The sequence below is a fragment of the Trichoderma asperellum genome, chromosome 4 (assembly GCF_020647865.1).
Source record: "Trichoderma asperellum chromosome 4, complete sequence".
Classification (NCBI taxonomy): Eukaryota; Fungi; Ascomycota; class Sordariomycetes; order Hypocreales; family Hypocreaceae; genus Trichoderma; species Trichoderma asperellum.
In genome coordinates, this window is record NC_089418.1 from 2,026,476 (window position 1) to 2,045,264 (window position 18,789).

Genomic DNA, 18,789 nt, shown 5'->3' on the forward strand with positions numbered 1-18,789 from the left:
TTCAATAGTCAGCCGTCTTGGCGGTAGTCCCCTAAAACTGGGGTTGGTGCTGCGCCCTCGGCCTAAATTAGGCCGTGGCAATTGAGAAGCCTGGCCCAGAATTATCTAGTCTACGGCTTGGAGAGATGAGGTATCAATAGTCACTGGCTCAGCTATAGTAATTGTCAAGACTCTCTGTTATCTCTTCTCTTTTCAATCATTTTCCAGAGTCGAATGTCTTTCTTCTCGTCGTGCTCGCGCCTCTTCCTCTTCGCATTCTAGCCTCGTTCCGACGCCAAAACAATTTTAGCGCGGCGGCTCTGGTCCAGCTTAAAATATGGAGATGTTGCGCCTGATTGGCCCAAGCTTTGCGATTAGTAGTAGGTAGAAGACAGAGTATGGATCTATGGCAAAGAGCTGCTGCAAATCCACAGACTGATGCAGCATCGGATGGATGGCTCAGTCGTTGATGCTGGTCATTATTACCGCTTTTCACGTCTATAATTCTCCTTTACGAACAAGTATGATATGGCATGGTACCGGCGTAGATCCAGACTATGGAGCCGCTCTCCTAGATACCTCTTAAGCTAGCACCAGGTACCTCGTTTGTATATTGACCTCTGCGCATCGTCGTGGAACATTCCCGGGGATCATCAGCTACGGCAACGTTTCTTTTGGTATTAGAGCTGATCCGAACCGGGAATCTTCCTTCAGAGGCACACGTAGCTTCTGAGACCTTCGGGAGAGTTTGGCTGATAACGTATTGTCATGTTCCACGCAACAGGGAACTAGGTTATGGGTGGTAGATCAGTAAAGCGCCGAGGATCCGTTCCATTTCTATGCTAGAGCAATCATAATACAATAGTCACAATTATTCTAGGCATGTATAAGGCCATAAACTACATATTCTCAAGCTCAAATGCCAAATCCTGCATAAAAATAGGCCGTCCGAGTCTAATTGCAAATCATTTTATTTATTAGAAAGCTGGTTTTATGAATTTATCTTGTAAACCCGGCATATCTGGAATAAGTCTTCTAGAATGCTCTTCTAGCTTTGCTTATATATTTTATACGACACCTCGCATACAGTCCTGCTTTTTTACACTGACCAAATATTGGCTATTATAGCCTTTTTAAAATCGGGTGATCATAGCATCGCGGTCTGGGCCGGTGCCAACCCACTTGATCTACACATTGTCAATCTACATCTTGATGGGTTAAGTCGTCTCGAGAAAAAAAAACATACCTTGACTCCAACGAATTCCTCAATGTACTAGTCAAAGTTAGTGAGATCAAGAATTCCGGGTAAATATGAAGTTTCTTACCAAGATGTAGTCTTGGGCCGCCTGGGGAAGCTCTTCAAAGGTCTTCACGTTGGTAGTCGACTGGTTCCAGCCAGGCATCTCGTGATAGACGACCTCAGCACGGTCGAGAACATCCAATGATGCGGGATACGAGTCGAGTTTCTGCAAAGAGTTAGCATTGTCATTTCCACGCCAAAAAGAGCTCATAATCTCACCTCGCCAGTCACAGGGTCTATGTACGCAATGGCGATCTTGATTGTCGGGAAAGTGTCCAAGACATCAAGCTGAGGATTGAGTTAGTATATGCTCCTCTAATCAAGAATCAAGAAACGCAATATTTTACTTTTGTGAGATTCAGCGCCGTATAGTGGTTGACGTCCTAGTATACGTTAGATATCCGCAATAGATTTTTCGCACAGTGAGGACGATCTATACCGTGGTGTATTTGACGACGACGAGATCTACAAGACTTTAGTCAATAGTTGGTTCTAGGTATCATGAGTAGAGAGAGCACATACCAAGCCTGTTTCAGTTAATCAAGACTATTCATCACAAGTTCTAGACAGGTGAATGCTTACCATCCGCAGCGCCGTGTTCGGCCAGTTGAAGTACCCTAAAGCCAGTCAGCTGCGCCCATGTCAACTAGATGGAGGACGTTAAGTTTTTACCCATTCTCGACCCCGTTCCTGAAGCTTTTGGCCGATCCTATCGGAATGGTCAGCTCTCTTCACATGCTAAGAATCAGAAATACCGTACTCTCCGAGATCCTCAGTCTTGAATGCTCCAGAGCCCACACGAGTGGTGTAGGCCTTGACTACGCCAATAACCTCACCAATCTTCCTGATATCAAGAGCAAGACCAGTTACCATGCCACCGATGCTATTCCAAGTAAGTACCAAATTCATTAGCTATTGGAGTGGATGAGGGGCATCTGCCGCCTCTTAAGGGTACGAACCCGGTAGAACTGCTGGTCACGTATGGGTACTAGACAAAGTCAACAAAGTGCCCACCCAAAGCAGCATGCCAAATAAAGAGCGGCAGCAGTTGGATCACTCCAATAAAATTGACTTACTGAACCCCAATCAAGATCCAGCATAAGAGCTAAAATAGGTCAGGAAATCTGAATAATAGTAATGGTATGAGGGGCTGTCTGGCCTACCATTTGCTCCTTCGCAAAGGATCTTGGTATTCTTCTCCTGTGCATCCTTCATAAAGGCAATGGCGTCGACAGTATATTTGCGAAGGTTGGGTCGATACGTCTTGAATCGGGCGATTTCTTCCTCAACATCGTACTTGAGCAGATCGCCATATCGCTTCTTGTAGCCTGATGCAAGTCGTCGGAGCTTCGACTCAAAAAGTTCCTCATTGAAGACCTCCGCGAGTCTGATACCGCTTCGCTACATCCGGTTCAGTAAAGCTGCCCATCCAACCATATCATTCGGGCTGGGTCCTTACCGCCGCTTTCGTGCTGTAAGCAGGACCAATTCCGCGGCCTGTCGTTCCAACCTTGCGGTCTGAGTGATGGGAGTAAGCATATATAATTGGCCCGACCCGTACTAATGATGTAGCTAATCACCTCCAAGTTCAACTTCTTCCAAGCCGTCAACGGCAACGTGGAGGTCCAGATCGATGTGGACTCTGTCGCTGATGAAGATTCGATCGTGGACGCTAGTATATGGTTAGCATTAAGTCTGCCAATGACTAGGCTAGTAATACTTGGAAAGTCCTTTTCGCTCGAGCTCTTCTAGTTCCTTGAAGAAAGAAGGCTATTCGGTGCATTAGCCAAGTCCTTGACTGTATCGAGTAACTTTGGAGTATTAACAATGTGAGCCACCACGGAAGAACCAATAAAGTTTCGACTTTAAAGAGCATAATTAGCATAATATACCCATTGCAAATCACCGAATTATGACTACACACCAATTGGGGTTGACCAGGCCGGAAGGAAGCAGGTGGAAGCTAGAAGCTGTAATGAGTATTTGAGCCGCAACGAAATGTCTCCCGTCTGCGCATACCTGTACGACACGCCATTGGCACTATTGAAGCTGTGGTCAGCAACTCGGGATCCAATTTGATATGATAGGAATATTTTTAGCTCACACAATGGAGTGACCGGCATTATGACCTCCCTAGATCTCGTCTCAGTTTGTATTCTTGTTATGGACGTCTTATACAGGTCGGCTTAGGACAAGGCTCACCGCAGCTCGCGCGCAAAGTTGCGCCTCGGGAGCAAGGATATCAGTCAATTTTCCTTTCTATAGAGTCGGCATTATTAGTAGCAGTCGCATAGGAATAGTAGGAATTTGGAAATGGTCGTACGCCTTCGTCGCCTGCAGAGTCGCAATCATGTTAGCACACTCTGATATCAGTCGCATGGGGACACAAAAGAAGAGGTACGAACCCCATTGGGCACCCAGCTTTAGAGAATTTGATGTCAACTCGTATTCCGCATAGTGTACCAAGTTTCAGCAGCTTACAATGATCGTAGCCATGGCTGGTTCGGATTCTATTTGCAGATTTCGCTGGTTTGAAAGATCCAAGATTTGACGCACATGCTATGAAGCGGCCATTTGAGTCACTGCAGCTTTCTTTTAGTGGGGCCTTATCTTATCGCACCGCAGCTGCGATGGCCCGCCAACAAATTTCATCGCCTCGGATCCGGAGCCCCACGTCCCCACCATTTGATGGTTTTTCAATTGGTATATCGCCTATTGGAGCTGTTAATGTAGGACTGCGAATTATGTTGTTTTGAGAATGCTACCGATGTCGGACTCCCTCTGACTATGTGTATAGGTAAAATCGGTGCCAGCGTTAGCCATGTTATAATTGTAGGTAGAGGACTATATAGCAACCAGTATTTTAATGATCGCACCGTTGCAACTATTCCTGTAGAGTATTGCCCCATCTGGCATCTTACATCGGCAGGATTTTCTTCATCTTACCTCTACGAATTAGGCCGTCTGCTGTGAGTGTCTTTTCTGTCTCCACTTCATCCCTTTGAGACGGCTCATGAAAACCGAACCAGCACCTGTTGTTCCGACGAAAAGCGAAAACATTGTAAAGTACCAGCCTCGTCCCACCGCATTGATGATCGGTTGTATAACAGCAGCCGAAGCTGCGCTGAGTCCGCATCTCATAATTTGTCCTGAAGCATAGGCAGTGCTGGACATTTCAGGAAATATGTCCACAAGAAGTGCACTAGCGGTGTGGCTTAATAGAGTCGATGTGCCACATATAAAAAATTGAAGAATAATAGGCACAGCAGGGTGTACTCGAAAGTGGACTGCCCAGCCGTAGCCAATTACCAGAAGCATCTCAATCAGAATAAAGACGAAGCAATTCCTGTATCTAGCGACTTCTAGAGGAAAGTCCGGCTGGAAACCCTCGTTCTTCTTCGAAGCCTCGACATTGTGATTCCTCGCGGTAACGGCGTAATTTCTGTCCACCAGTTTTCCAGCGATAATCCCTCCTATCGTCATTCCTGCCAAACCAGGTAATAAGACAAGCCCGATTTGAAGCTCGTTGTACCTGTAAATATCATCAAAGATGACCGGTATTGCAACTTGAAATGTATAGTAGACAGAGTACGAGGAGGCCACCATCCAAAGCACGACAGCAGCATCTTTGTAGAGGATGATGCGGAATGAAGCAAAAGCGTTAGCAGCTCTCCAGGCCTGTCTTTTCTTGGCTGAATTTTGCTCATCACAGACCTCTTCTCTTTGAGACTTCTTGCTGACGAGCACCGACCACCACGTCCGCCAAATGCCCACGGCCGGCACGCTGCCGTTTCCAACAACATTCCGCGCAGTCTCGGGCAGCGTAAAGCCAGCCAACACCAGACACGTAACCGCAATAATGAAAAGAGCAAGAAAAACCCATCTCACTCCTCTCGTGCCCAGAGCAACGGCACCACCGATGACTGGGCCAATAGCTGAGATGCCATTGCACGTCGACAGCATAGGACCCAACATGCTCCCGCGTTCGGCAACGGGAGCCACATCCGCGACGACGCCATAGGAAATGGAGGGAATGGCAGAGCCGCCGATGCTCTGGAGAGCACGCAATGTTATCAGGGCCGGATAGCTCGTGCGGTTGAGAGCAAGGCCGAGGCTGGGAACGGCATAGAGCGTCACGAGACACAAGAAAACGGGGCGGCGGCCGAAGCTATCTGCCAGGGAGGCAAAGATTGCTGGCGAAAGGGCTTGTGCGATTGCGTAGACGGTCACCGTGAGGTTGATGCTCTGGATGGAGACGTGCAGCTGAGTGCTGAGGATGGGGATTAAGGGGAAGTATATTGTTGCTGTCAACGTAGAGATTATCATGGCATACCCGAGGAAATAGGTCAAGAAGGTGCGCAAAGCCGGTGAAAACACTGAATAAGGCTCTGCATGATCTACCTCAGTGAAGATGGTGTCAACATGCTGCGCTTTCTCCGACTCCTCCATCGTTGTCGGGGCTTGCAATAAATCCTGCTCGACGCCCGTCACTTTGGCCTCTTCCATAGTCCTCATAGGCGAGTGTGATGAAAATTCAAGACCAGCTAGAATATATTATCAAACTTCACTCTCAAATGCGACCTATATAGATGAGGCACCATGTGCTTGTACAAAGAGCTGTATCACACCTTCGATGGCCAATACAAGAAGCTTCTTGTTATGCGCGTTGGTGATAAAGCCCACGGCCTCACGTACGGGTTGACATGGGCTTCGTGAGGGGGGGCACACTGAATGTACAAATGGAGGCGGCAACTCTGTCAATGTGACTGGTCGTCTTGACTTGGCCCTGTCTGATAGCAGCATGATTTGCAACCAACAGGAAGCGTATCACGTCTTTGGGAGGGGTATGTTTGTTGCTCCAATCAACGCCGCTCTTGGTATCGTTTTGGCGACCCCTGCTCCTCAGTTGGTCAGGCTGCATGTACAGGGCGGGGGCGAAGATCCTACCAACATCAATAGTCTGAAGAACGAGTAACAAATAGATGAAGTGGAAAATCTTCCTTCAAGGTTGCCTGCTGTTCGTCCAATGGCCTTCCAAAAATTTGCGGCTCATGGGTGGGACGGCGGCGCATAGGAACCACCCTCGACCAGCCTTGCCAAGGTATCTCTGCAGGGGTGTCGGCAACACATAAGCTGGCCTGGAGTAGGCATCGGGCTGTGACGCATCCAGGAACAGATTGGCGATAGAGGCCTGGATATCACAAGGGAGTCTGAATTTGTTCATGATTTCATTGCGGCATGCTAAATGTATGTACGACCAGTATTACCGACCACTATCGCCTCTATAACACCATCCCCAATACTCTAGCCGTGGTACATATGTAAGCGGCAAACACACGGATTCTGATCCAGCGGTACGAACTTAATCAAATCAAATCATCATCAAGATGGGGGACAATGCGAGCTCCTGTAATAGATGGGTCGATGTGAGGATCGTATTTATCAATCCCATCCACAGGGGCATATTTCTCGCACAGATAGCACATATTGTTGTACGCGCTCGATTAACAGTCTAGAGTCAGTAATGGGAATGATTGTGAGGTCAGGCACGGTACTTACGTCTTCCTTAGAACGCTCCCTGGATGTCCAGCCGCGTAGTTAATAGCACCCTTGAGACTATAGAGTCGATTGCGGTCTTCAAACTCGTCCACTGGTTCCGCAGCAGGATAGTTCCTCAGGTAGTGCCGCGTGTACACCTTGGCTCTGAAAACGGAGCTGAACTCGCACCGCCAGTGACCTAGCTCCATCTCGTTGTGAGCAAAGTATGAACCTGCATCGAATAGGATGGTGTCTCCAGTCTCCATCTTTATTCCCATGTTGCCTTCCCAAAGGTCGCCATGGATGATGCACGGCTTGATCTGGCGCCCTTCGGATTGAAGAGGTTCGAGCAGCCGAGGGATGACTTTCCAAGCAACCTGTTGGATGGCTTTTTCGTATTCAGGCCATGGGCCATTCCGCTTTATGTCGAGTTCACAGACACCAAGAAACAGGTTCCTATAAAACACCGCCCAGCTGTCTTGCCAGTCAACCACGTGAGCTCTATCGCCGTCGCAAGTCGGGATGTGAAACCCAAACTTGCCAGTCGGGGACTTGCTTAATTTGTGTAATCTAGCAAGATTATGACAAAAATCTCCTGGATCCGGGGCCGTTGTAACATCCATGTCGACAAACTCGGAGAGATAGAAGTACGTCGGCGGACTTTGCACCTTGAACTTGCCAAATCCGAATGGCTCCGGAATGAAATCTGACATGGTGCTATAGATTATCTTGGACGACTCGAACTCGCCGTGAAGCATAATGCGGCCTGATTCGCCATATGCGACCTGTCCATCAATGAGGCACATTAGACCAACAAAAGCCTTTTATCAAGCTAAAGATGGTAACCTACCTTGACAAAGTAAACCTTCTCGGATCCATCCGGGTCCAATGCTATGAGACGACCCGTAATAGTCCAAGCACTGGTTCCAAACTGTTCAACGGACACGAACGTGCTCCCTCTTGGAAGAGCTATAGGATAGAGTTAGCTTAAGAGTTAGGGTTCCAGAAACCACCAATGGGCTAATTACCGTCGACAACGGCTTCGTCCATTGGAAACACCCCGTCGAGCTGGGCAAGAATTTGTTTGATCGTCATTGGTGGTGCTTTGTCCGTACGCTCAAGTGGTTGTTGAGGGCTATTGTCGGCCACCTTTTTGTCGCCATATTCTAGAGGTGTTACTTGCGCATGTTCAGCAGATGCTTCATTGGTAGGTTCAAGTTGCAGCTTCATCGAGGGCAGTGGCAATTGGCCTAGTATGACTTCTGGTGGCATATGAATTACATGCATAGATATACGTAGGGATTATCAAATAGTCTCCCAAAGCGATGAGCATTCGGGCTGATTACGTCTATTTATATAGCTTTTCTTCTAGCAGAAGAGGAGGGGGGCTAACTCTTATAGGAAGCCATTATCCTGGCCTGTACATCCGATGGATTGGTGTGTCGGTCGACCTAGTACAAAAGGTCATCCAGCCCCCACGAAATCCAGGCGCCTAACAGCCCAAACAATTGCACGCGCCTTGTGGAGTGGGCCATATGATACCATCTTGCGGCTCGGACCGTTACCGTTTGTTTTTGGTTCCTCTTTTGTTACGATTTCTTCATAGACAAAACCACGATTAAGCGGCACGTTAGCCCATTCAACGCCGAGACTTAGGTTTCATTTCTCATTGCATGGCAGGCTTTCTTACCTTTCAGAATTTTGTCTCGAAGTACTTTAATCCTCACGATTACCCTGCGGTGATATGCAGTTCAAGAAACAGTTCAACTTCCTCAAGAAGAAAAGAGATGCTGAAGAAGGTGATGATGGGGACCAAGAGACTCGAGACACACTGTCGCCGTCGACTACAGTCGATGTAGCCTCTGTATCCTCACGCGCTCCATCAATTGCACCTACCACTAGATACAGGAATACGAGCTCTTCCGATAATCAGCCCGAGAGTGCCTCGGAGGCTCATAGTTTACCTCGTGGAGAAGAGATATCCTCCAAAGACCCCTTGGGGCTAACGGTAATACATCATCCGCCAGGAGAGCGTAGCGTCGATATCATCTTCGTCCATGGCCTCGGAGGGAGTAGTAGGATGACTTGGGCACACAATCACAGCCTCGACTTCTTCTGGCCATTGAAGTTTCTTCCCTTGGAACCCGATATTAATGGGGCGCGTATCCTGACCTTTGGGTATAATGGCAAATTTCGGCCAGGAAGTGGCAAGAATAAGATGTCAATTCTGGATTTCGCAAAAGATCTCTTATACGACCTTAAATACGCCCAAGACGAGTCAGCGCCTGGACCAGAGAATCTAAGGATGGGTGAAGTAAAACTGTCTACCTTGGCAGCGCATTCTGTTTGAGAACAAGCTAACACTTGAGATAGCGACCCATCATATTCCTAGTTCACTCCATGGGCGGACTGATTGTAAAAGAGGTACGATTCTACGAGTCTGAATTATTGTGCTACCTATGCTACCCCCGTGTGGACAATACCTGCTAAACCTCTTTTCCCACTTATAGGCATATATGCAAGGCCAGTATGATCCGACCTATGAAGCAATCATCAAGGCAGTCTCTGCCATTGTATTTCTTTCAACCCCGCATCGCGGCACAAATCTCGCCGAAACATTGAACCGTATTTTACAAGTGTCTTTTATTGCCAATCCAATGCAGTTTATCGCCGAACTTGCAGCCGGTTCACAGACCCTTCAGAAACTCAATGAACAGTTCAGGCACGTCGCTCCGAAGCTCCAAATCGTCTCATTTTACGAGACTCGTCCAACGACCATGTTCAAAAAGACTCAAATAGTAAGTATACTTCTATGAATCCCAAGAATTTCACCGGCAGCTAACATTGTGCAGATGGTCCTAGAAAAAGATTCATCCGTCCTTGGGTACCCAGGAGAAATATCAAAGGCGCTGGATGCTGACCATAATGGAATTTGCAAATATGAAAGCCCCTCCGATCCGAAGTACATTACAGTGAGGAATGTCTTGAAGACTTTGATTGGAAAAGAGAAATCAAAAGGCAAGTTACCAGTTGGGACACCATGCTAGAATTTCAATGGTATGAAGGCCTAACAGAGTCATAACTCAGAATTCTCGACTACAACAAATGTGGCAAAATTGTCAATTACTGATTTCAGCGAATATCTTTCCGTTCCCGAGTCTCCTGATGGGGATTATAACTTCTTCCATGATCGCTGGATGCCTGGTACTTGCAGTTGGATCATTAGCCACGAGGCTTTCGCAGGATGGGTTGATGATACGCAGCTCAAGCCTCGAGTCCTATGGATCAATGGCATGGCTGCTAGTGGCAAATCAATCCTCTCTTCCTTCATTATTGATCATCTCACTCAACGTGGTCTGCCTTGCCAGTATTTCTTTATACGATTTATTTCACCCGCAAAGCGAATGTTAGCCATGATACTGCGATCACTGGCTTATCAAGTCGCCAATTCCGTCCCCGAATACGCTGGCGAGCTTCGCAAGCTCATAGAGGCTGCTACAGACCTCAAGACGGCAGACTATCGAAAACTCTGGCAATCGCTTTTTGCGCAGTCTCTTTTACAACTACCTCTCGGCTCTCCGCTTTATTGGATCCTCGATGGTCTTGATGAAGCAGAACGGCCAGCTTCTATCATCAAGCTTCTGTCAGAGTTGCATCTTACTACGATTCCACTCCGAATTTTAGTTGTGAGTCGTAAAACCCATGAGATTTCTTCGGCCTTTCAAAGGCTCGCTAAGCAAGTGCATATGGAAACTATATGCATGGAAGGAAATTTGATGGACTTCCGATCCTACATTGATCACGAGATGGATCTTGCTGGCGATGCATCATACCGTGAGAATGTTACTGCTCAGCTTCTCGAACGGGCAAAAGGCAACTTTCTCTGGGTGCATCTAGCTGTGCAGAAGATCAACCTTTGCCACACGAAGCCGGATGTTGAGAATGCTCTCATGGAACTTCCCTCAGGAATGGAGGCCTTGTATAATCGAATGGCCATTTCAGTCCAGTCACAACAAAGCACCAGCGATCGGAGACTTGGCCAGAGTATCCTGAATTGGGCGACTTGTGCTCGGCGACTGTTGAGCATCGAGGAACTCGGAGATGCCCTAGGCAATGATGGTTTACTTGAGATCCATAGGACTGTCGGCGATCTGTGCGGGGGATTCGTCATAGTAGATCATGAAGGCAAGGTAACGATGGTTCATGAGACGGCTCGAGAGTACCTCACAAAGAGATCTGAGGAAGAGCGACCTTTATTTATTCATCGCCAGTCTACCAACGATGTGTTATTCAAAAGATGTATAGCACGCCTCACAGATAAAAGCCTGAGGAGCCAAATCAACAGGAATCGACCTCCAGCTCTCCTAGACTATGCTGTTAGTGCATGGTCAAGCCATCTAATCCTCGGTTCGAGTGTTAGCCCAGAAATTCTGGAAGTGCTGATGAGCTTCCTCAAAGGCCCACACATACTGACCTGGATATATGTGGCTGCCAGAGGAAAGAATCTTGGGGTTTTGGTGGCTACCTCCCGGCACTTGACTCAAATTGCACTCAAGCTGCGGAAGATTGGCGAGGATGAGTTTGTTGTACACCGAGAGGCGGCCGCCGTCATCGAGGGCTGGGCGGCTGACCTCGTCAAAATTACAGGAAAATTTGGAAACAACCTGAAGAAACACCCTGAGTCTATATACAAGCTCATCCCGCCATTCTGCCCAGAAGATTCCATAATATACCAGCAGTTTGGTAAAAAGGAGAGTAGAGCAATCCATGTCTCTGGAGTTACTACCACTACCTGGGATGACTGTCTGGCGCGGTTTACGCTGAGTGAAGGGGTCATGGCATCTTCAGTCGTCGCTGCCGGCAGCCGCATCTTTGTCCTCACAATGATTAGAAAGACGAGCCAAGTGATCATCTACAACGCGGCAACATTTGAAGAGCAGCGTAGGATTACGCACCCTGAACGTGTCTTAAGCATACAAGCCAACAAGTTAGGCAACCTCCTAGTCAGCTACGGCTATGCGACAACAAAAGTGTGGGACGTAGCCAGCGGAAATTGCGTCAAGACAGTGAAAAATCCGCCAAAGCATCCACGTCCGCACACTATCCTCGTCTCTGAGAAACCGAGCAAGATACTCGTGTGTGGTGAAGACAGATGTACCAGAAGCGTGTCTCTCGAAGAAGACGCTGGGGAAGCGTGGACAATCCATTCCCAAATCGAAGAACAGAGCCTGGACGACACCGCAGTCAGTTTCCCGACATGCTCTGCTCTGAGCCCGGACGGCAATATGATTGCATTTGGTTACCGACGCCACCCAGTTACAGCCTGGGAACTCGAGCCGGCAATGCTAGTCGGCCAGTGCAATTTGCCGCTGAATGAAACAGATATGACGATTGAAGACAACACTTGGGGGGAGGTCTTCAAGCTCGTGTGGCATCCGTTCAGCGGCGAAGTGTTTGGACTAACGCAGGTTGGGCTATTGTTCCGCTGGAACCCTTACGAAGAGGAGACCAACGCATCCATTCAGGCTGGTGCACACTCTTTGACCGTTAGCACTGACGGCTCTCTCATCGCTACCGGCGATGCAGTCGGAACAATTACGATATACGCAACCGCGGACTTTACTGTACTGTATCAGCTGGTATCACAGGACCCCGTATTTTATCTCTCGTTCAGTGTTGACTCCAGGCGGCTCTACGATATACGTGGCTCGTATGGCAATGTGTGGGAGCCGAACTCTTTGGTTCGTCTAGCGGACGCCTCGGACCACAACAGCGACTCTTGCAGTGAAACCGAGAGCTTCGCGAGAGCCTCTCTTCTCACAGAGCATCACGCAGCCCGGATTGACAATGTTATTACTCTTTCTGGGCAGTCAGTAGGTCCGCTGTACTGCTATGGCACAGAAGATGGAGTAGCAGTTCTTTGCGAATCTGGTCGTGGGAGGATTTGTGAGCTGGAAAGACTGGAGAGTTACATGTCCATTGAGCATGTAACATGGAGCGAAGACGGGCGCCTTGTTGCCCTTGCAGATCTTAGCGGCAAACTTGCAGTTAAGAAAGTTGTCAGATCCAGTGAGAACGCTGCTGGCTGGCAGGTAACTTCTGAGTTCAGCCTCATCATCCCCTCGGAGCAGGGCCATATCAACCAATTACTCTTCCATCCTACTAGCCACGAACTTTTTGTGTCGACGCCAGGGATAATATTTTCTGTCGATCTCGGCTCAAAGGCCATAGCTAGATCAACGCCAATGACAACCATGTCTGAAGTGAAATGGGCGTGGCATCCGACCCTTGCTGACACCATTCTTGGATTTGGAACCTCCAGGGTGCATATTTTTAGCTGGACGAAACTTCAGGAGCTTGGGGTGCGCTCCTATTTCCCGCCTAGAATTGGAAGTTCTATCAGCATCACTCTTCCTCCGCTTTCTGATAGTCATGCAGGAGGTCTCCAGAAAGATATCGAGACATTGGGAAGGCTGGTATCCAACCTCGACTCATCTCAGGTTCTCCTAGAAGTTTTGCCCCCGAGCGCATCCGGGCAGACAAAAAGGGAGTACCTTCTATTTGACTTGAACGATTTGCAACTAGGATCATCCTACGAGGAATTAGGCCAGAGTAATGAAGTGCTCCCGTACACTCTGATCCCGACAGAGATAACATCTTGCATGCGTCAGCCGCTCGCTTTCCTTTCTCGCTCAAGGCTAGCATTTCTTGATGTCGACCGTTGGATTTGTACCTGGCGATTGCCATCCTGGACAGGAAAACCTTCGGAGTCAAGCGTGATGGCCGTTGAGCGGTACTATTTCCTTCCTGGGGATTGGGCTACCAGCGACGAGGCTCGCCTCTGTACAATAACGCCCGATGGGACATTGCTTTGCCCTAGGAATGGCGACATAGCCGTCGTTCAAGCTGCAAAGCTTCGGAGGTAGCATTAAAACGTACATTATTAGAAGACTTGGCGCATCCCAAGTTTGATCCTAAGTTTAAGAGAAGTAAGCTTGTAAGGCAGATAGCTGATTAAAAAGGCCAAGATGAGATAAAGCTAGCCAGCCGTGTTATAGGTTATAATAACTACCTTACCCTTAAAGCATTAATAATAGTCCAAATTAAAGACGTCATGGTAAAGGCATAAATATTTACTATAACGGAAAGAGACAGGGAGACGGGAGATTTTATATCTAAATTGCTAATTTAATAATACGTTACGGCCCGGCTCTAACTGTTACCTACTGTTGCCATTCATACTATTTACATTATCCATAGATCTTCCCTGACCTATCCGCCAACATAAATCCGAAGACCTTCTAGGTTTGTCCCTTGGGAATCTACCTTATAATCCACTGGTAGTAATAAACCCAGGTTAGTAAAGTTCTTTACCAGTTCAATGTCTTCCGTATTTCACACTGAAAGTGTATGGCAATGCTTTCATCAAGAGTGAACTCAAATCAATCGGCCTACAGTAGCACACAAGAAGTAAGGAGTGACTGTTTTACTATCAACTAATATTATAAAGAGCGGCTATAGTTGGCTTCTAAAATCACCTGCATCTCCAGAGAGGTCAGGTTATCAGCTGGAAAACTTGTCCAAGGACCATTTCGGCAGCATCCTCTTGATAGGTAGCGCGTTGCCAACGTACGGCCTGGTACTCCAGACTGTTCCACCAACGAAGAAAATAAGAATCTCAACCTTTCCACCACAAGCTACTGCCATTTCCCCACTGACTACTTATCATATATTTCGAAGGAGCAGCTTCCATAGTACTCGTCGCCAACTCCTGCAGATGACTAGCGTTAGACAGGTTGTCTCGCCTAGCTCTGACCAAACTCCGCTCATCTCGACGGCGACCAGCTGCTGCTATTACCATACGTATCCGCAGCAATAAGCTGAATTGCCAGGCCCGAAGTGATCGCGTTAACCACAGTCTGTTGGACTTTTTCGCTTTCTCCACGATCGTTTCGACGGAGCGGCTGTTGTAGCCATCACGTTCATTGGTGAGTTTGCTGGTTACTGTGGAGCGTTTAGGGTGTGTCCTAAATGTCATTATTTGCTGTTACAGCCTTGTGCGTGTCACTCAGTCGTAGCCTCCGCCGATTTGGCTATGGAAAGCAGTGCTGATGCTCTTCTCGTCGTCGTCGTAACGTCGGCCGTAGCCACTGCCCAGAGTCATACGACCGTTGCTTTCCACGTATTGTTTCAATCGATCACTCTGGCTGTAGGACACTGCTCGCATTCCCGTCACCACGTCGTGCAATCCAGCTCCCAGGCTGACGCCGCCTTGACCAATTCCCTTGGCACCAATGACGCTAGCTGAGGCATCTGTTAGCTCAGAATTGGCCACGCTCTCTCCGGCAATGCTTTCAGGCGCTCGGTTACGACCCTTATGTCCTCGCCCAGGCGCCGACACTCCGGGCAGTCCAGGCCACTGCTCGGGGGCAAAGCTAGAGAACATTGGCGGGAATGCCGTATTGAGTGCTGCGCCTCCAAAGGCTGAGCCCTGGATTGAAGAAACGTCGTCCGGAATGTAAGAAACCATGGAGCCCGCATCAAAATCACGGCCAGGAGGGCCGCCGTTGAATCTGCCATTTGACTGCCTGGCGCTTGGATACTGAGATGGCTGGCTGCTCCTCTGGCGATAGCTCACTCTGGGGCGGCTAAACTGCAGAAGACAAGCCTGCAGATTGGTAAGGGGACCTTCGACAAAGCACTTGCGATCCTTGAAATGAGCGAGGAGGTTGTGCCAAAGCTCATGCTTGGAGAGAACTTTGGGGTTTCCGAGAATGACAAGACCATACTTGGCTCGGGTGAGTGCGACGTTGAGACGACGGGGGTCTGACAAGAATCCAATGCCTTGGTTATCATTGGAACGAACGCAGGATAGGACAATAAAGTCCTTCTCACGACCCTGGAATGCGTCAACCGAGGCCACTTCCACATCCTTGTAAAGTTCCTTCTTGTATGTGCCAGAGTTTTGCATGGTGGAGACAATATAGCTTCGCTGGCCCTCATACGGTGTAATGACTCCAATCTCGGATGGCTTCACGCCGGCCTTGAAGAAACGTGTCACAGTCTTCTCCACATTCGAGGCCTCTGTTCGGTTTAGGTACGAAGTGCCAGACGTTGAAATTTCTTCGTGGCCAATGTTGGACCAGAACATCATGGGCATCTCTGTAACAGGCCAGGGAAAATCAACGTCTTTTCGAACTCGCTGCTCATGGGTGATGCCATTCTGAAGAGTACCATCATAAAACATATTTGAGGGAAACTCCGAAAGACATGGGTGCATTCGGTACTGTGTCTTTAGCGGGATCGGGTTGATCTTCAAGTTGATGAGTCGTTCAAACAGAGACCTATTGAGACCCGCCTTGGCCGCCTTCTTGTTCATAATCACAGGTCCAAGTTGCTTGTGATCTCCGACCAGGACGACTTGCTTGCATCCGAGCACAAGAGGAATCATGCATTCTGGCTCAGCAGATTGCGTGGATTCGTCAATGAGGACGTTTCGGAATTTCATCTTGGAGAGTCGCGGGTCACCTGCGCCGACACAAGTACAGCAGATGACATCTGCGTTGCTCAAAATCTCTCGCTCGGCGGCCTTGGTCAGCTGTCTCAGTTTCTTCTCGTCTTGGCTTGAAAGTTCGCCGACTTCATTCTTCAACTGCGACAGCTTCACGAGCTCGGTATTGTGCTCGGACATGCGAACCTGTTCGTGCAATGCCAGGAAGGTGACAGACGACTCGACATCCTCTCTCGACTTTGCTGTAAGTCGAACCACTTTGAGTCCGGTACGGTGGATGCGTTCACAGAGCTGGTCCACAGCGACGTTGGACGGAGCGCACACCAGAACTTGGCTACCGCTCATCTTGGCAAGGTGGTAGATGATAGTAGCCGATGTAACCGTCTTTCCTGTACCAGGGGGTCCTTGGATCAGACTGAGCGGCCTCTGAAGAACAGCCTTGATGGCATCCACCTGGCCTTGGTTCAAATCAGGTAGCCCGGGAGCAGACCACTTCTTAGGCAGCGTGACTTTCATAGGCGGTGGCTGGCAGATATGGCCTAGTAGGATGTGGAAGATGTATCCCGAGACGCTCATGTCGTCAACGGCAAACGTCTTCATTGCCAACTGCATACGATCGTACGAGGTGGCCTTCCAAACGTAATCGGCCGAAAAGTTGTGAGAAAGGTCGATGGGGACTAGCTTGTCATTGCCAGTCTTGCGGAGTTCAAGGCAAACTTCGTCAGATTGGCTGTTGGGGATCTTGATGACGTATCCAACACCCTCCCATGGTTCTCGAAGTTCGCCGGTGTATCGTAGTCGCATTTCGTCGCCGACTGCGAGTTTGACATCTCCCGATTCAATCTTCTGCAGGTTAAAGCTAGCAATGTGCTTGTTATTGAGAGCATAATCCCAGCGAACAGTTAGACCATCTTCTGACTGCGCTTCCTTGAGCTTCTTATCGTAGTCGGATTCCATCTTGACAAGGGGTCCAAAAATATTCTGGTAATGGTAGGGATCATCGTATGTCAACTGAACGGGAAGAGGCTCGTCGTCGATGTTGGAAGCCTTCTCTAAATCTTGAATCGTCGCATCCGGCTCCTGTTTCCACATTTCTTCGAGTTTGGCAATCGTGTTGATCGTGAGGTGGCGGGCGCGCAGCTGTTCAGCATCGGACGGTGGGTTCACGAGCCAAGGCAAAAATGCCCGCTCCTCGATGAGGGGCTCCCACCGCGAGGTGTCCCAATTCATGTCCTTATTCGACGAAGCGGCGGCGCAGGGTTGACGGCATAGTAGGACAACCACGGCATCAGATTTTGCTGGGATAAATCCCAGAATGAAGGCATTCTTGGTTCCACAGTTGTAACATTCTAGAACGGTGTCTCCGAGAGTCGATTCGGGGTGTAGCTGCACTTCCTTGTGGCGTGCGCGAACAAGATGATTGACGATATGGGTTGATGAGCCGCTGCCGCGGGCACTGCAGAACCACTTGTTGCACGTAAGGCATTTCACGACACAGGCCGGAGAGTGAATTCCACAGTATCTTTTCACGTCGCGTTAGCTTATATAACCAGCGAAAAATATAAATGGCGTTGCTCACGCGCATGCATGAGCCGGAAGCTCTTTCTCCTCCTCAGGATGCTTCAACTTCATGCCCATCATTTGATCAACGGGGACGCTATTGAGACTGTCGTTATCGTCCTCTTCAAATGCCTCCGTCTGATTATCGTCGTCATCAGCTCGGCGTCGGCCACTTTGGCCGCCATATTTGCCGTAGAGTAGAGCCTCGTCAGGATCGATAGTCGACAAGTCGTCAGCGCCAGCCTTGATGGCAGCAGCTGAGTCGGAAATAAGATGGTTACCAACATGGGTGAAGGCTCCCTCCATGTTGAATTGCTGTCTAGGGCAGGTCCGCCAGACGGTGCTTTTCGGATCGCGACAAGTCAGCTTCACAGTAGGAGTAGAGGGGTGGTGAGGAGTGACGAAAGTAGAGAGAGGGAACAAGTGCAAGTTGGTCCAGAGAAGTTGTCTGAGATTCGTACGCCCAAAGCAACCACAGGAAAGTGGCGTGTACCTTATAAGTAAATTTTATGTTTCGAGAAGCCTCGTGCGACGAGCTTCGGCGCGAAATGGTCAAAGGGAAGGGATTCGATAATGTCGTCGGCCGGCCTCACATCATCGTCGCGGACGTAGGGCGAGGGAGAGAAAATTGGCAGAGCCGATACTCAAAGCTAGAAATACAAATCTCGAGCCTGGCTTTTGCAGAAAACTTGTCGCTCGGAAGGTTCCTAGGCAGAAAGCGTTTTTCTGCTCTTGACAGTCGGAATCTATCAACACCCTGGCACACCCGGGAATCCTAGGTGGTGTAGTGGTGGGACAATTTGCGCCCACGTGATAGGCCTAAGGTTGGTGGCGCGTTATCGATAAGCCCCGAAATTCCGGCAAAACTGATAAGCCCAAACTTTTTTTCGACTGCCTTCGC

General features: G+C 48.8%; 5 protein-coding genes across 6 annotated transcripts; 1 reads left to right on the forward strand and 4 right to left on the reverse strand.

The window, feature by feature from the left end:
- Positions 1–1,112: 1,112 nt before the first annotated feature.
- TrAFT101_007088 (uncharacterized protein) lies at positions 1,113–3,775 on the reverse strand (the record flags this gene model as incomplete). The annotated part of the gene is made up of 24 exons (XM_066127957.1): positions 1,113–1,166; positions 1,226–1,252; positions 1,305–1,445; positions 1,499–1,567; positions 1,627–1,662; positions 1,719–1,744; positions 1,802–1,806; positions 1,862–1,896; positions 1,952–1,988; positions 2,040–2,162; positions 2,239–2,267; positions 2,356–2,384; positions 2,443–2,680; positions 2,739–2,797; positions 2,860–2,951; positions 3,000–3,049; positions 3,106–3,142; positions 3,204–3,242; positions 3,299–3,319; positions 3,384–3,412; positions 3,482–3,538; positions 3,603–3,613; positions 3,685–3,700; positions 3,761–3,775. The coding sequence occupies 24 exons, from the start codon at positions 3,773–3,775 to the stop codon at positions 1,113–1,115; spliced, it is 1,275 nt and encodes a 424-aa protein (XP_065984070.1).
- Positions 3,696–5,989, reverse strand: TrAFT101_007089 (uncharacterized protein). The gene is made up of 2 exons (XM_024900682.2): positions 3,761–5,989; positions 3,696–3,700 (listed from the first exon to the last, which is right to left on the reverse strand). The coding sequence occupies exon 1, from the start codon at positions 5,792–5,794 to the stop codon at positions 4,235–4,237; it is 1,560 nt and encodes a 519-aa protein (XP_024758740.2). The 5' UTR covers positions 5,795–5,989; the 3' UTR covers positions 3,696–3,700; positions 3,761–4,234.
- A 498-nt stretch (positions 5,990–6,487) lies between these two features.
- TrAFT101_007090 (uncharacterized protein) lies at positions 6,488–8,143 on the reverse strand. Its single transcript, XM_024900714.2, has 4 exons — positions 7,846–8,143; positions 7,668–7,786; positions 6,839–7,602; positions 6,488–6,778 (listed from the first exon to the last, which is right to left on the reverse strand). Exons 1-4 carry the CDS (start codon positions 8,102–8,104, stop codon positions 6,646–6,648), a joined length of 1,275 nt encoding a protein of 424 aa, XP_024758741.2. The 5' UTR covers positions 8,105–8,143; the 3' UTR covers positions 6,488–6,645.
- A 235-nt stretch (positions 8,144–8,378) lies between these two features.
- Positions 8,379–14,084, forward strand: TrAFT101_007091 (uncharacterized protein). Of its 2 annotated transcripts, none has more exons than XM_024908562.2 (5): positions 8,379–9,131; positions 9,191–9,241; positions 9,328–9,615; positions 9,670–9,835; positions 9,905–14,084. In XM_024908562.2, the coding sequence occupies exons 1-5, from the start codon at positions 8,562–8,564 to the stop codon at positions 13,741–13,743; spliced, it is 4,914 nt and encodes a 1,637-aa protein (XP_024758742.2). In that variant the 5' UTR covers positions 8,379–8,561; the 3' UTR covers positions 13,744–14,084. The 2 variants fall into 2 exon arrangements, with proteins under 2 accessions (XP_024758742.2, XP_065984071.1); XM_066127958.1 differs by having other exon boundaries at positions 8,379–9,126.
- Positions 14,085–14,263: 179 nt separating this feature from the next.
- On the reverse strand, positions 14,264–18,626 carry TrAFT101_012036 (uncharacterized protein). The gene is made up of 3 exons (XM_066129449.1): positions 18,382–18,626; positions 17,908–18,231; positions 14,264–17,850 (listed from the first exon to the last, which is right to left on the reverse strand). The coding sequence occupies exons 2-3, from the start codon at positions 18,192–18,194 to the stop codon at positions 14,886–14,888; spliced, it is 3,252 nt and encodes a 1,083-aa protein (XP_065984072.1). The 5' UTR covers positions 18,195–18,231; positions 18,382–18,626; the 3' UTR covers positions 14,264–14,885.
- Between the last annotated feature and the right edge of the window lie 163 nt (positions 18,627–18,789).